General features: G+C 49.1%; 2 protein-coding genes across 2 annotated transcripts in view; both read left to right on the forward strand.

Annotated features, from left to right (window-relative positions):
* The first annotated feature begins 3,004 nt into the window (after window positions 1–3,004).
* LOC115894324 (serine/arginine repetitive matrix protein 1-like) lies at window positions 3,005–6,787 on the forward strand. The gene is made up of 3 exons (XM_030921556.1): window positions 3,005–3,019; window positions 3,665–3,730; window positions 6,191–6,787. Exons 2-3 carry the CDS (start codon window positions 3,688–3,690, stop codon window positions 6,688–6,690), a joined length of 543 nt encoding a protein of 180 aa, XP_030777416.1. The 5' UTR covers window positions 3,005–3,019; window positions 3,665–3,687; the 3' UTR covers window positions 6,691–6,787.
* The window catches only part of SPRED2 (sprouty related EVH1 domain containing 2), a 129,334-nt gene continuing 120,707 nt past the window's right edge, over window positions 6,206–14,832 (forward strand). The window contains exon 1 of the mRNA XM_010355820.2: window positions 6,206–6,835. Coding sequence (XP_010354122.1) covers window positions 6,810–6,835 — 26 coding nt within the window. The 5' untranslated portion in view covers window positions 6,206–6,809. The remainder of the gene's footprint in view (window positions 6,836–14,832) is intronic.

Below are 14,832 nucleotides of genomic sequence, written 5' to 3' on the forward strand. Positions count from 1 at the left end.
GCTCTACCTGCCTGGGGTCTCAGAGTGGGACCTTCACCCTGTCACAAAACATCCTGTTATGCCAGGGGTCAAAAGCTCAAATGCCTCCAGGAACCAGAAGCCTGACAGACAGGGCAGCCTCCACTCAGTAACCATCAACTGTTACCCCGCAGAAATCTGGCACTCACAGTTGCTAAGTCTTTAATTTTTTTCAGGAGGAGCCAAAAATATTGAGTTTTATGTGAAATATTCTGGTTTTAAGCTGTTAGCTTGATTAAAAAACAACAACAACAAAACAAAAACAAAAAAACAAAAAAATCAGGCAAAACAAAACTTGTCTGGGGCCTTATCTGGCCTAGGAGCTGTCAGTTTGTGAATTTGGTTTGATGCCCCAATCCCAGAACAATGGATGCCCACTTGCCCCACATTTGCATAACTTCGGGAGCCACTGCAGTGATCTGGGACTAGACAAAGATCAGCTGTGAATCGACTACAAAAGCTTCCATGATTTCAAAATAAAGGGTAACCTTCTTCAGCAAGGCCTGTGTGACCTCCCTGACCTGGCTTCTACCCTTCTACACCCTTTCCCGCACCTCCTTCCCCCTACCCCCAACATTATTTCGCACCTAGGGCCTTTGTGGTAACCCGGCTCTTTATCCCGGAGATCCCTCCCTTCCAATTATCTAAGGGCACTCCCAGCATCTTTCAAGGATCCTTTCCTCCTTTCCCTGACCCCTGTTTTCTCTTCCGCTTCCTCCATTTTTTAGAGTTGTTACCTCGTGGCCCCATGTGTTTTTTACATGCCTGTTGCCCCAGCTGACCGAATCCCTGGAGGGAAGGAGTCTGGGTTTCTTCAACTCTGTATCCCCACTGCCTCATAGAGACCTGGTGCTTTCAACGCAGACTGGAGCAATGGGTATCCAATGAAAAAAATCATGACTTTGACCATTGCCCTTCACATGTCAGAAATTCATTTGTGAAGAACTGGCCATTATTATGTTAAAAAATTAAGTTGAAATCTGGTATTTATGAGATGAAAACTTGCTGCATCCTTTAATTTTTAAAATCACTACCTATTTTTGAAAAACAGTTGGAAAAAAATACGTTTTAAAACCTACTCAGCTTTGGACCTCGCTGAGGCTTCCAAGGTTCTGGAACTAGAGAATGGCTACAGTGACCAGCATTCGCTTTTTTATAGACCCTCAAGGGTTCTCAGGGCTCATCTTAAAGTTGGGGGATGAGAGGAGAGAGGGGATGTGTGCTGTCTCCCTGGGAGGGCAGGAACTAGCTCCTCTGAATGAAATAGCACTTTCCACAGACAGCGGCCTAGGGTGTGAGGGCGAGCAAGCCGCAGTCGAAAGCCCCTTTGCATAATCCATTCTTAAATTGACTGAGGCTTGTACAGTTGTAAACTGAAACTCCAGAGGCAAACCTGAACGGTTACATTTTCTCGAAAAGAATGTTTCCCAGCCTGTCAATTATTTCCTGCTCTCCGTCCCTCCCCAACGCGCGCACACACCCAACTTTCGGTAGCCAGCTGCCTTGACATTGAGCCTCTCTCCTACCTGAAGTGGAGCACCTCAGGAAGCAGCCAGGCTGGCGTTTCATTCATAATACATGAACTCAGGGGAGGAGGGAGGCGGGGGCAGGGGCCTTTCATCTCTATTTAAAATTCCGGCATTGCAGCTGAAAGAGAAAACGATCTGGGAGTGAACGGCACCGGGGATGAAGCATTGCACGATAACGGCACAACCGAGAGCGTCAGCGGCCCGCCCGCCGGCTATTTATACCGCGCAGATTATGCAATCCGGCTCCAGCCATTCATGCCCCGACTGGGCCGCCGCACGCCCGGGGCGGGAGGGGGGCCTCATTCCCGGGCGCCGGGTCAGTTTCTAAGTTTGCATCATCCCCTGCATTACGAGAGAGCTTGGGTTTCCATTCCTGCCAGCGGGGCTTGGGGGAGACAGTTGGGCTACAAACTCACTTGGCACCCACGACTGCTTACTTAAACATCATAATAAAGGCATCAGATCGCCCGAGGCGCGGCCCCGCCGCGCTCAGGGCTGAGCTCGGGGAGACCGGAAGGAACTGATAAACCGAGCGCTAATGACAACCCCTCCCTCCCGCGTCGGAAGTGTCCTCCGAGCGCCGGTCATTGAGAAATACCGAAGGGGCAGAGTGGGGGTGAGGCGAGGACAGGCCCGGGCGCAGCTGCGCGCGCCTCGCGGGGCGGGGAGCGGGGGCACCGCGGCAGCTGGGGGCTTCTGCGGGCCGGGCCTCGGCGGGGCGGCGCGAACCTTTGGGCCCGGTGGAGTCCTCCCTAAATCACCCCCTCCCCGCCCCTGGGAGGGGGAAGGCGAGTGATTACTCAGATCCCACCCCCACCCCTGGGGAAATCTACACTCCCGGCCCTACCGGACGAGAGGGGAAGAAGGACACGAACGAGAGCGGATTGCAGAGGAGGCTAAAATGTCCGCTTCTCCTGGCGCCCGAGCCGGGCGGGAGGGGTGGGGGCCGCGGCCGGCTTCCCAGTGAAACAGGACCTGCGGGGCTACTGAGCATGCCCGTTCCCCGGCCGCGAAGGGTCGCTCCGGCTCCGCGCTCCGGGCTTTCCGGGCAGCCCGCGGGAAGGGCCCGGGTGTGGGTGCTCCCTCGCCCAGGACTCGGAACTGAGAAGCCTGTAGGTGGGGGACCTGCTGGGGGCCCCGCCGGGTTTGCGTGAAGTTGTGAGCAGACCGATATTACTTTTGAAGCTTTACGATCCTACTCTGACTGAACACTATTGATTTGCTCGTGTTCAGAGCTTCCCGCGGCCCCCTGTTCTGCTGGTTGTAAGGAGAGACAGGGATGTGGGTCCTTAGCTTTTTCAGCAGTGACATTCAATTAAAGCCCTAAATCTGTGATATCCCCTATTCCAGCAACAATCCAATGGACTTTGATAACACCCTGTTGTTCAGATCAACAGGCGTATCCGAGTTATTCGCCCAATATCCTCATTTATTCTATGGAGCTGCAGGAGTCAGACTTAACCTCAACGACGGTAATTGATGGGGAGGACCAAGAGATGACCTGCTAGTAATGTTTCCATCAAAAGGCCCCTTTTGGGTGATGAACAAGGCAGCAGAGAACTGGAGAGAACTGGCAGGCTTCATTTAAAGGAACATGAAGGACAGAGTGGAGGGGCATTTGGTAAACCAACTTGCCAGAGAGAGGAAAGAGCTACCAGGAATCTGCATAGCACATTTAAGATTCCCAGCAACCCTATGTTGTGGGTATTATTCCGACACAACAGACACTGAACCCAAGGCTCAGTGGATCTAAGGGCCTACCTGAGATAATCCAGCTGGAGTATGGCACCAGGTGATCCCAGTGGGGACTTGGGGACTTCTGCACCTCAGAATATTTACCATTGTTCCCCTGGCAACCTGGTCCATAGGCTGGGCCAGTCGTTCACAGATACTAGCTGAGAGCTGGCTGAGTGAGTGGTGATGACACCAATTTAACCTGCTCATAGAGCTGGCCTACCTGCAGAAATTAATAATCACCTCGCCTGCCACCTCGCCATTTGTGTACCTTGAAACTGAAGGGTGGAGCCCAAGAGATGCCCATAGGGTGGATAATTTTGACATGGGTAAGTGCTTGTGTTCTGGGAAGTTCGGGAATAACAGGGTGGGATCTCTTTCAGCACTCCCAGGGAGAAAAGCAACCATGGCCAAAGGTGAGACCTGGGTGAGAGCAACCATGGCCAAAGGTGAGTCCTTAGCCTTCTGGGGATTTAAAGGACAATGAGATCTTGGCTTTGGTTAGCACTTTCTCACCAACTCTCAATGACCTCACAAACTGATAAAGACGAGCTTGGCCTTGTTATTCCTGTTTTATAAGGAAACTCACTTGGGGTCTCAGGACTGCTAGGAGAAAACCAGAACCAAGCTGTTCCATCCTCTGGTTCATGCCCTCCCCACCATCACACATCACCAGTGTGAACCCCACTCCATGTCCGCAGAGATCATGGCTGTGATAAGCACAAAGCCTGGAGTAAACCATCAGTTTCTCCCTGACTCAAGGTGAAACTTTTTGGAGCATTTGTGGCTCCTAGATGCATGTAAATTTTAGGAATACTAAATTTGAGGCATTTATTTATTTATTTATTTAGAGACAAAGTTTCTTCTTGTTGCTCAGGCTGGAGTGCAATGGTGCAGTCTTGGCACACTGCACCCTCCGACTCCCTGGTTCAAACAATTCTCCTGCCTCAGCCTCCGGAGTATCTGGGATTATGGGCGCCCACCACCACACCCAACTAATTTTTGTATTTTTAGTAGAGACAGGTTTTTACCATGTTGGCCAGGCTGGTCTCAAACGCCTGACCGCAGGTTATCCACCCACTTCGCCCTCCCAAAATGCTGGGATTACAGGCATAAACCACTGCGCCCAGCCTGAGGCAAATATTTAATCTCTTAACCTGTTGTTCAGTGGTTGCTTTTTTTTTTTTTTTTTTTTTTTTTTGAGACGGAGTCTCGCTCTGTCGCCCAGGCTGGAGTGCAGTGGCTGGATCTCAACTCACTGCAAGCTCCGCCTCCCGGGTTTACGCCATTCTCCTGCCTCAGCCTCCCGAGTAGCTGGGACTACAGGCGCCCGCCACCTCGCCTGGCTAGTTTTTTGTATTTTTTAGTAGAGACGGGGTTTCACCGTGTTAGCCAGGATGGTTTCGATCTCCTGACCTCGTGATCCGCTGACCTCGTGATCCGCCCGTCTCGGCCTCCCAAAGTGCTGGGATTACAGGCTTGAGCCACAGCGCCCGGCCCAGTGATTGCTATTTAGTTAACATCATATCTGGATTGTCCCGTGGACATTCAAGAGGATGGAAAAGTCTACTATGTTTGGAGAGCAGCAAGGGATAGGGACTATGTCCCTTGTTTCTTTTTCTTTCTTTCTTTCTTTTTTTTTTTTTTTTTTTTTTTTTGAGACGGAGTTTCGCTCTTGTTGCCCAGGCTGGGGTGCAGTGGCGCAATCTTGGCTCACCGCAACCTTCACCTCCCGGGTTCAAGCGATTCTCCTGCCTCAGGCTCCCGAGTACCTAGGATTACAGGCACTCGCCACCACACCCAGCTAATTTTGTATTTTTAGTAGAGACGATGTTCCACCATGTTGGTCAGGCTGGTCTCGAACTTCCAACCTCAGGTGATCTGCCCGCCTTGGCCTCCCAAAGTGCTGAGATTACAGGCGTGAGCCACCGCGCCCGGCCGGGGCTGCCTCTTAACGCGAGAATTTCCATAGTTTCTACGGAAATGGAAACGTTTCTGGGCTGTGCTGGGCTTTGCACGAGTAATGATTCTTAAAAACATCCGTTCCTTGGCCGGGGGCGGTGGCCCATGCCTGTAATCCCAGCACTTTGGGAGGCCGAGACGGGCGAATCACGAGGTCAAGAAATTGAGACCATCCTGGCCAACACGGTGAAACCCCGTCTCTACTAAAAACACAAAAATTAGCTGGGCGTGGTGGCGCGCGCCTGTAGTCGCAGCTACTTGGGAGGCTGAGGCAGGAGAATCACTTGGACCCAGGAGGTGGAGGTTGCAGTGAGCCTAGATCGCGCCACTGCACTCCAGCCTGGGCTGGGGACAGAGCGAGACTCCATCTCAAAACAAAACAAAAAACAAAAATCCGTTCCTCTGTTGAGACAAAAAAGGAAAAAAAATCACAAGATTCACGTGAAACGGAAAAGCCTCTGCCTTTCAGAACCTTGGCAAAGTCGAACCCCCTCCCGTTTCTGGTTGGGTTGGGCTGGAGAAGCCAGCCCCTGGCACCTGCGCCGCCCCTACCTTCCCACCCTGCGGTGGGGGGTAGTTGTTCCTCTGAGCCTGAGCACCTCTTCAGCTGTTTCACTCCCTCCCCTCCCTTGAGTTTCGCATCTCCGCCCCCGCCCAACCCCCCGATTTTTAATCTTGGGGTTTGGAAGGAGGGAGGGGGCAAAAACGGGAGCCAGATGTGTAAGAGTCCTCCGCTCCCGCCTCCTCTCTCCTCTCGGGCTTCCTAAAACCCGGAGCCCTAATCAAGGAGGATTCGGAGCCAGACGTTCGCGGCGCAAGCAAACAACCCGGCTCCGCGGCTCCCCCGGGAGTGGAAGCCAGGAGGGAGGGGGAGAGGAAGCCGGGCGTGTTCAGTAGGCGGGACAAAGTTTTTTTTTTTTCCTCCCGTTTTTTTCGGTCGCAAGTAGGAAGCTTTTTGCACTCCACCACCTCTGGCCGCTGGGAAGACGTCATCGCTTCCGCCCTACTTCCTCCTCCTGTTGGCGGCGGTGAGAATCCAATATGGAGTAAATCGGTGGAGTCGAGAGATGGGGCTCGGACGGGGCGCCCTGCACCGCCTCCCAGGCGCACCTCCCCCGGCCGCCGACCGCTCCCCGGAACCGTGATTGGCCCGGCCCCCTGGGGGCGACCCCGGACCGAGTCCCCCCACCCGCGGCCGGCACTCTCCTCCTCCTCGCAGCAGTCCCCGCCGCTCCAAGGCGCGCTTGTTTTTCTTCTGCTCTCTCCCACCGCCGTCCCCTTCCCAAATCTCGCCCCCTTTGCCCGCTCCCGAGCCCCCGGAGCCTCCGCCCGCCTCTCCCCACGGCGCTGCGGCGTTCACTCTCCTTGCAGCCTGCCTTTGCACCCCTTCCCCCAGACCTCACCCCGCTCCCTGCTTCCCCTTCTGCTGCGGCGCCCCCATCTCTAGCCGCCCCCCCTCCCCAAATCAGGCGATCTCCGGAGATGTGAAGAAGGGGGGCGAGCGGACAGGAAGATGAAGGGAGCAAAGCTGCCCGCCGCGGGACAGGCGTCTAGGTGAATAAGAAAATGACCGAAGAAACACACCCGGACGAGTAAGTTTGGTCGCGGGGTGGGACAAGGGTGCCCCGCGGGGGCAGCGTGGGGGCCGGGGCTGAGGATGCGGGCGGGGACGCTTATTGGGTGAACTTGGCGTGGGGTGCAGAGACTCGCTGACCTGTCCGGGTTGGGACGCGAGGCTTCCCTGCTTGTTGAAGTGAGGAGGGGGCAAAAACTGCTGCGGGCTGGCGGGCGCAAGCCTAGGGTTGGCGGGCTGGTGGCCGCTCCGGGGGCCAAGGGCGTGCGGGTGACCTCCGGGCGGTCCCCGCTCCCTCTCCGAGGACTCACAGCAACCCCCCCCGCCCCCGAAATCCTCGGCGGCTGGAGCGGAAGACCTGACACCCCCACCCCGGCTTCCCGGGGCCGGTGGGTTTTTGCACAGTGACTTTGTGACTCCCGCCGCGCCGCGAGCCCCGCAGTCCGCTCCTGAGCCCACTGGGGCCTAGGCTCCGCCATTTCGTTTTCTTGAATCGCTCTCATTTGCATACCACATTTTCATTCATAAAAAACACGGCGGAGCGAGAGGAGGACGGGCGCGGGCTGCGCTGGGGTCTGGTGCTCCAGGGTCCCCGCGCGGGCCGGCGTGCTGGAGCCGCCCGAGGGGCCCCGCGGTGCGTGAGTGCCTGTGCACGCGCTTGTGGTCGGCACACGCGTCCTGCGGGGTCAGGCGGCTCGGGGCGGACCTAGGCGAGTGCGGCGGGGGCGTGCGGGGCAGCGCGCTGGGGGAGAGTGTGTGTGTGTGTGTGTGTCCTCGCGGGTGCGCGTGCACGGGTTTGTGCCCGGCCCGCAGGCCCGAGGGGAACAATGCTTGGGGCGCTCCGCCGGAGGGATCCCGGGCAGCCCCGCGCGGGACCCGTGACTGTCGCCAGCCCGGGGCGGAGGTGCAGCTGCCTCCTGCCTCGCGGTCCAGGGGTCCAGTTTGGCATTTTCTCTCCCTGGTCCCAGGCGTTTTCAGTCTTGGGTGCGACGGGGGCGGGGCCGCGGGGCCCGACACCTCTGTCTTCTGCCTGGGGTCCGAGCGGTCATCGCGCGGCGGCCGCCGCTGCTGCTCAGTGGCTGTGCCCGCCACCAGCCACTTTTTTTTTTTTTTTGTGAATAAGACGCTCTCCTTTATTGTCACATGATATCCCTCCCCTCCTCCCCTGCACATTCATAAATCCGGAGTCTGCATCGGTTCCTTTCATTCAGTGCTGCCATTAGCCAAGGTAGCGGCGGCGCGGGCTTGGGCTCAAAGAGCCAGTTGGCAGCCGCGGGGACGCGCCCTGGAGGGAGGCCCCGCGTGCGTCTTTGCAGGGGAGTGCAGGCTGCGGGAGGCGTGCTCCAGAGGCCCCAGGTCTTTTGCCCCCCGCAGGCATTGGGCCTCAAGAGTGCTGGGAGGGGAAGTGACTCAGGGCTGGGCGACAGGGAGGCTTGTCTCTTGCAGCAGGTGACAGTGTTGTGCTCTACTCTAAGAAATCATCTCACTTTATTAAATATACCCCCTTTATCCTTTGGCGTCTGCTGTTGCCAGTCTGGGCGGGAATGGGGCTGCTGTTTGGGAAAAGGAATTTCGATTTCCTTCCTGTGAGTCCCCAGGGAACTTTGACTGCAGTAACCCCTGATCTCCAGACACCCGTCACAGGAGAGGATCCCTGCTGGTGTGCCTGTCGCAGATGTCCCACCACATCTGCTGGTGTTTCTATTTCAGACGTTTTGCTTTGTCTTCGTATATAGCATCTTAAAAGGGTAAAATGGAAAAAAAGTTGCGCTTTTAGGGCTGAAATATAGAGAAGGAATATGCTGCTGGGCCTTGCTGCCTTTTGAACGTGGCCAATAAATCAGTATTTTTATGGGCCCTCGATTGTACCTGCACACGGAGTAGCAGCAGTGGCAGTGAGGTTGGTTGCTGTGCTCTGGCCTTGCAGATTCTTGGAGAGGTTTGACCGCTGTACCTTGGCTCCACCCCTTGGGAATACAGGCCTGACCTGGCCCTTTTTGTGGCAGCTTGTCAGCCTTGCATCTTTCTCCATCTGCTATCCAAAGCAGAAGGATTTTGAGTGGGATCACCAGCGAGAAAAGAATAGTTCCATTTTAGGCTCTCAGAGCAAGTTCAGCATGAAGCCGCAGCCTCCACTGCTGCCACAAGTCCAGTTGAGAGGATAGATATTTGAGGAGTTCTAGTTTCACTTAGAGACTGAGAAGCCTTGGCATCTTGCCCACTGAAGAAATGGGCTTATAGGGGTTATTTTTAATGTGATGACCTTGGCACGAGACTTTACATGTCTGAGAAGAAAGCAACTTCGTGGGCTGTAAACTGCCATGGTAGCTACCGTCTATTATTATGTTCAACGTACCTGTGTAATGACGCATCTGAAAAATTACTTTTAAATGTTAGTGACAGTAAGGTTTCTCTCTCTGAATTACAGAGCTTGCTGTGATTGCTTTTTTGTCGTTCAGTTGTTGTTTGCTGCCACTGTCTTTAAGTCCAGAGCTAAAATTATTGTTTGATTAAGGTAGCCATATTTGCTTAGGTTCTTGCTAGATTCCTACTTTGGGTGAATTTTGTTCTATTTTTTTCTTGTAATGATTTTATGTTTGAGGTCTCTCAGATACCTTTTGGAACCAGGCAGGGGTTGTTACTTAAGAGAACTGTGGCATCAAACTGGAGACGTAAGGAAGATGTATTTGTACTTTAGGTAAAATAGACTTGATGGTCTACATATAGTAAAGCTTTTGTTGAATGGTCCAGATAATATGTTTCATTTAGCATCAGAATGCAGTAAATCAGAATCTTGCAAATGGTAAAATTGTGCTTAATTTTAAAAAAGTTTTGTTTTCTAATGTTGTTTTCCATGTCAATTTAAAGTTCTTCTAATATATGGTAATTCAGGAAAGTCTCTTTGCTCTTGTTGACGATGGTCCCAAAAGATATCTTGCATATAGAAAATACACTGACCATTTTCTGTCTTTCATTCTCCCCCCCACAAAAATGCATGTTAAAATTTACAATTCTACAGACTTTTAAAAATATAATTTAAGAAGTAAAGAGCATCAGCAAACTATTGTAAGTTGTCCTCTGTGCATAGGAGTGGAAGTTTTTTAAAAATTAAAGCATTTGATCATGGCTATGAATGGCTTGGAAATTCGCAGACAAGATAAACCTTCCTGAACCAAGCTCTAACCCTGGAGACATCGAGCTGCCATTCAGCTTTCTCTTTTGTTCCTTTCATGAACTCTTCTCTGTAACTCAGTCTTTGCTGGGAATGGATTTGCAGCTTCCCTTTCAGTCATATTTTTCCTAACGGCGAAAGGTTTTCCATTAATAAAACAGGCGTGAATATTTTTGCTGAACCATTTCAAAGACATTACAGACATTGGGACTCTTGTACCTGAATAATTGAGCTTACTTCTCAAGAAATAAAAATACTGTTCTGTGAAACCACAATACTACTATCACATTTTACAAAATTAATAATTCCCTGATGTCTTTAACACTCTGCCTGAACTGTCTGCAAAAATGTCTTCTATAACTGGTTATTCAGCCAGAGACCAATAGAAGACCCCAAGTTAAATGCATTTGTCACATATATTTAAGGCTTAAGGCTTAGCCATTTGCTCACTTTATGATTTAAGGCAGTTTACTTTCATATGTCATGTTGGTTTTATGTGGAGTGGACAAAATGGGAATAGACACTACCTATTTTGTGGAGCTGCTTTGAGAATTAAATGAGATAGCCTATGTAAAGCTTATAGTACAGGACTAGGCATAAAACAGGTGCCCTGTGTGGCTCTGCAGGGCACTGAGATAGATTTCTTTCAAGCTCAGCTTTTCAGATAACCCTGTGAAGAAGGTATTACCCCATTTAACTGATGAGAAAGCCGTGGTCAAGTTAGTTGCCTGAGAAAGCAAACATTTTTTTAAAGCACTTTATTCATTTAGTCTTCTTAAAAATCCTGTGAGGTAGATAGTATTATTATCCCTATTAAATACTGAGAGAAGTGAGGCACAGAGCGGTGAAATCCTTTGCTCAAGGTCATGCTATGAGTAACTGAAGGAGCTGGGAATTGAGCACTCCAGTAGCCTGGTTCAGGAAGGGCTCTGTGCTCTTAACTAACCACTGTGAACCGGTGGGGGTGTCCAGTCTCAGTCGTTCTGACTCAGAGCTCGCAGCCTTTCTGCCAATCATGCTTGTTCATTATTCTTCTGAATTGGTGACAATCTGTCATTTCCATAATTTTTCTCACTTCACTTATCTTCCCAGAAAATGCTGTGAAGCATGAGGGGCATACTGAATTAAAATGGATTTAAATAAATTTGGGTTTGAGAATTCTGTGATACACCTTAAAGATAGTGGGAGTAGTGCAGATTCAGAGTTGGTTATTATTGGAATGTTAGATCTACATTAACTGAAATGACAGTTGTGGAAATTAAACTGATACAGTGAGTATTGATCCATTTTCTTTGTGTTAGCCTTAAAAAGGAGGGTATGTTTCTACCAGGGGGTATGTTTCTACTGTATATGAGTAGAACCCTTAAATGTTAAAAATACGGAGTTGGCTGTGCAGAATTAGAATATTGATTTATTCCTCAGAAAATCCCCACACTTCTGGAGACCCAGGCCCAGAGGATGGCTTGAGGCCAGGAGTTCAAGACCAGCCTGGGCAACATAGTGAGACCCTGTCTCTACCAAAAAATAAAAATAAAAAATTAGCCAGGTGTAGTAGCACACACCTGTAGTCCCAGCTACTCAGGAGGCTGAGGGGAGAGGATGGCTTCAGGCCAGGAGGTCGAGGCTGCAATGAGCTGTGATTGTGCCACTGCACTCTAGCCTGGGCGACAGAGTGACACCCTGTCTCAAGAAAAAAAAAAGTTAAAAGCAAGACAAAACAAAAAAAAACTGGAAAGACCTTAAGGAGCTTGTAAGCTAGGACCTGTCATAGCATAAAGTTAAGTGCCTAGTGCAAGGCTGAACAGCTAGTGAAGTAGTAGACCTGGAGTGGACTAAGCTCCATCAGCTGGTGGTGGTCTAGGTTTGTTTCCATGGGAATATTAGCAAGTGCTAATAATCTGACTAAAGCTGGTCCCCTCTGCTTTCCTGTCCTTTTAACCAGTAAAATATATACAAAGTGGATCAGTAGCAATACCCAGAACTATTTTGCCTTAGCAATTTGCTTACTCTTGCTTTTATTCTGAAATTCTCCTTTTTCTTACTTCGCTTCTCCAGTAGGTGACATTCTGCTTATGCCCCCAGCCATCTCTGAGCCATTGCGTTTGGGTGGTCCTTTTTGACTTTCCCACCACAACCCCCTCCTCCCAGTCAAAATCAAGTGAAAGTCAAAATCCAAGTCAAAATCGATGTCTGTGTGTAGTATTTTTTTCCCTACACTATATGGCAATTATCATTTCAAGTTAGACTTATACCAAGCTAGATTCTGCATCTGAATATGAGCTTTTTGGATTCAAGGTTACATCTCAGATGCCTAGTTTTCTAGTTGTTGGACCAACATCATTGGGCACATTGTGGTTGCTTAATGTCTGTTGAATAAAATAATGGATTTAATTATTTTAAAGTGCTATTTCATCTCTACTGACTAATGCAATAATTACAGTTGTTGTATTTGGTTAACTTAGGGTATATATAAGCCTCCTTCTGAGAAACTCAACCATGAAGCCTCTGGTATTTTGTGGAAATTCCGCACAGAACTATCTGGTGGTAGTGATCTGTCATTGGTAACTCAAAACCAACTTTGATTCCGTTATTGTTGCGAGAACTGACAAGTAGAAAATCTTGAGCACAATAAGACAGGGCCTGTTTCTGTGCCTCTGCAGGAGAATCTCTGCAGAAGTTACAATATTAACAATTTGCAATAGCTGCAGGGTTCTGTTGGAGTCTTAACACTTGAGGGTGGATACAGCTGTGCCAATGAACTCCAATATTGGCATTATTCCTGTATTGCCAGCTGAACACAAATACAATCTAACGGCAAAATTTTCAGAAGTTGAACAAGATTATAATAGAGGCAGACCAGAAAATTTTGGTGTATGTGATTATTTGTTTGGGCTTGTTTTTACTAAGATGAATTAGGCCAAGTTTTTAAAAAAGACCCCATCATATCGATAAACTTGATAACTTACTCTTAGAAATATTTAAAAATTACTATTTAAGACTAGAACATTGATGGTGCTTTTAAGGCATTTTCTAGGGCTTTTAGTGACTTTGAAGTAGAAGAAATATTTTGGGCCGGGCTTGGTGGCTCAAGCCTGTAATCCCAGCACTTCGGGAGGCCGAGGCGGGCGGATCACAAGGTCAGAAGATCGAGACCATCCTGGCTAACACGGTGAAACCCCGTCTCTACTAAAAATACAAAAAATTAGCTGGGTGCGGTGGCAGGCGCCTGTAGTCCCAGCTACTCAGGAGGCTGAAGCAGGAGAATGGCGTGAACCCAGGAGGCGGAGGTTGCAGTGAGCCGAAATTGCGCCACTGTACTCCAGCCTGGGCAACAGAGCGAGACTCCGTCTCAAAAAAAAAAAAGAAATATTTTGTATTGATGCTCCAGTGCCCCGTGGAGCAAAATATGTTTTTTTATATGCTTGCCCTGGATAGGCATGAAGGATTGTTACACCTTGACATATGTCCTGTGTCATAGAAGGAAAGTCAGGCCAGGATCATAGGATTTTGCTAAATTAAGTGACAATTGTTTCCTAACTACCCATTTCCCTTTCTCAGGTAACCTTTATCAACATTATGTTCACATGTGGCATATTGCACACATATTATCAAATTGTGCTTATGTTCTTCCTGCTACTCTCAAAGGGTAGTTGAATATTTATTTAAAAACAAACTTTCTGTGTTTACTTGCACTTAGAGGGTAAAGGTAAAGAAACAGATTTTGACTTCACCCTTAGCATTTAACACTTGTGATGGAAGAGATTAGGACAAATATTGGAAGCTTCTAAAATGTATGGTTTTGGCTCCTCTGTGTCCTGGAATAATGATTTTTTAGATCTGGTTGTTTTTGTTCTTCGATGTATTTCCTGTGGTCCATTTATAAATGCTTAAAACTTAATTATCAGTTAAGGTTTTTAATTGACTTTCATTTGTTCATCTGGTAATGACATTTTTGTCTTTCCATTTTCATTATTTATTCCTTTTGTTTCTTTTTCTTGTTGCTTTGCTTTGGCTCTGGACTCCAGTACTGACTTTTCAGATACACACTGTTTATTTTGTATTTGCATCACATACTAACTGAGAATGCACAGAGAAACTTGGCCCATCTGTCTTTCTAGGTGTAGGAATAGCTTTTTTTTTTTTTTTTTGAAACAGGGTCTTGCTCTGTTGTCCAGGCTGGAATATTTCAAAGCGATCCTTCTGCCTTGGCCTCCTGAGTAGCTGGGATTGTAGGTGTGCGCCACCACACCTGGCTAATTTTTAAGTATTTAGTAGAGATGAGGTATTGTTATGTTGCCCAGGATGGCCTTGAGCTCCTAGCCTTAAATAGTCCTCCTGTCTCGACCTTCCAGCGTGCTGGGATTATAGGCATGAGCCCTCTGCACCTGGCATGGGAATAGCTTTATTTTTTATTTTTATTACTTTTTTTTTTTTTTAGAGATGGGGGTCTTGCTGTGTTGCCCAGGCTGGAGTGCAGGGGTGCAATTGTGGCTTACTGGAGCCTTGAACTCCTGGGCTCAAGCAGTGCTCCCATCTCAGCCTCCCAAGTAACTGGGACCACAGGTATATCACCATGCCCCGTGAGAATAATTTATTAACCCTCATACCCATGGCCTGGTAGAACGCTGAGCACATAGTAGGCTTTCTGTAAACATTTATCAATTTGTTGAAGTAAATATTCATTAATTGAAAAAATAATTGTACTTTGTATAAAAATTTAACAATTTTTTGCAATTTAAAGATAATTTAACAATTATCTTTTTTGGATACCTATATCCAAAAAAGACTTTGAGTTGCTTTTTCAAAACTACTAAAGGAGAGGCTGCCATGATGGTAGTGGAAGA

Source organism: Rhinopithecus roxellana, chromosome 17, assembly GCF_007565055.1.
Source record: "Rhinopithecus roxellana isolate Shanxi Qingling chromosome 17, ASM756505v1, whole genome shotgun sequence".
Taxonomy (NCBI): Eukaryota; Metazoa; Chordata; class Mammalia; order Primates; family Cercopithecidae; genus Rhinopithecus; species Rhinopithecus roxellana.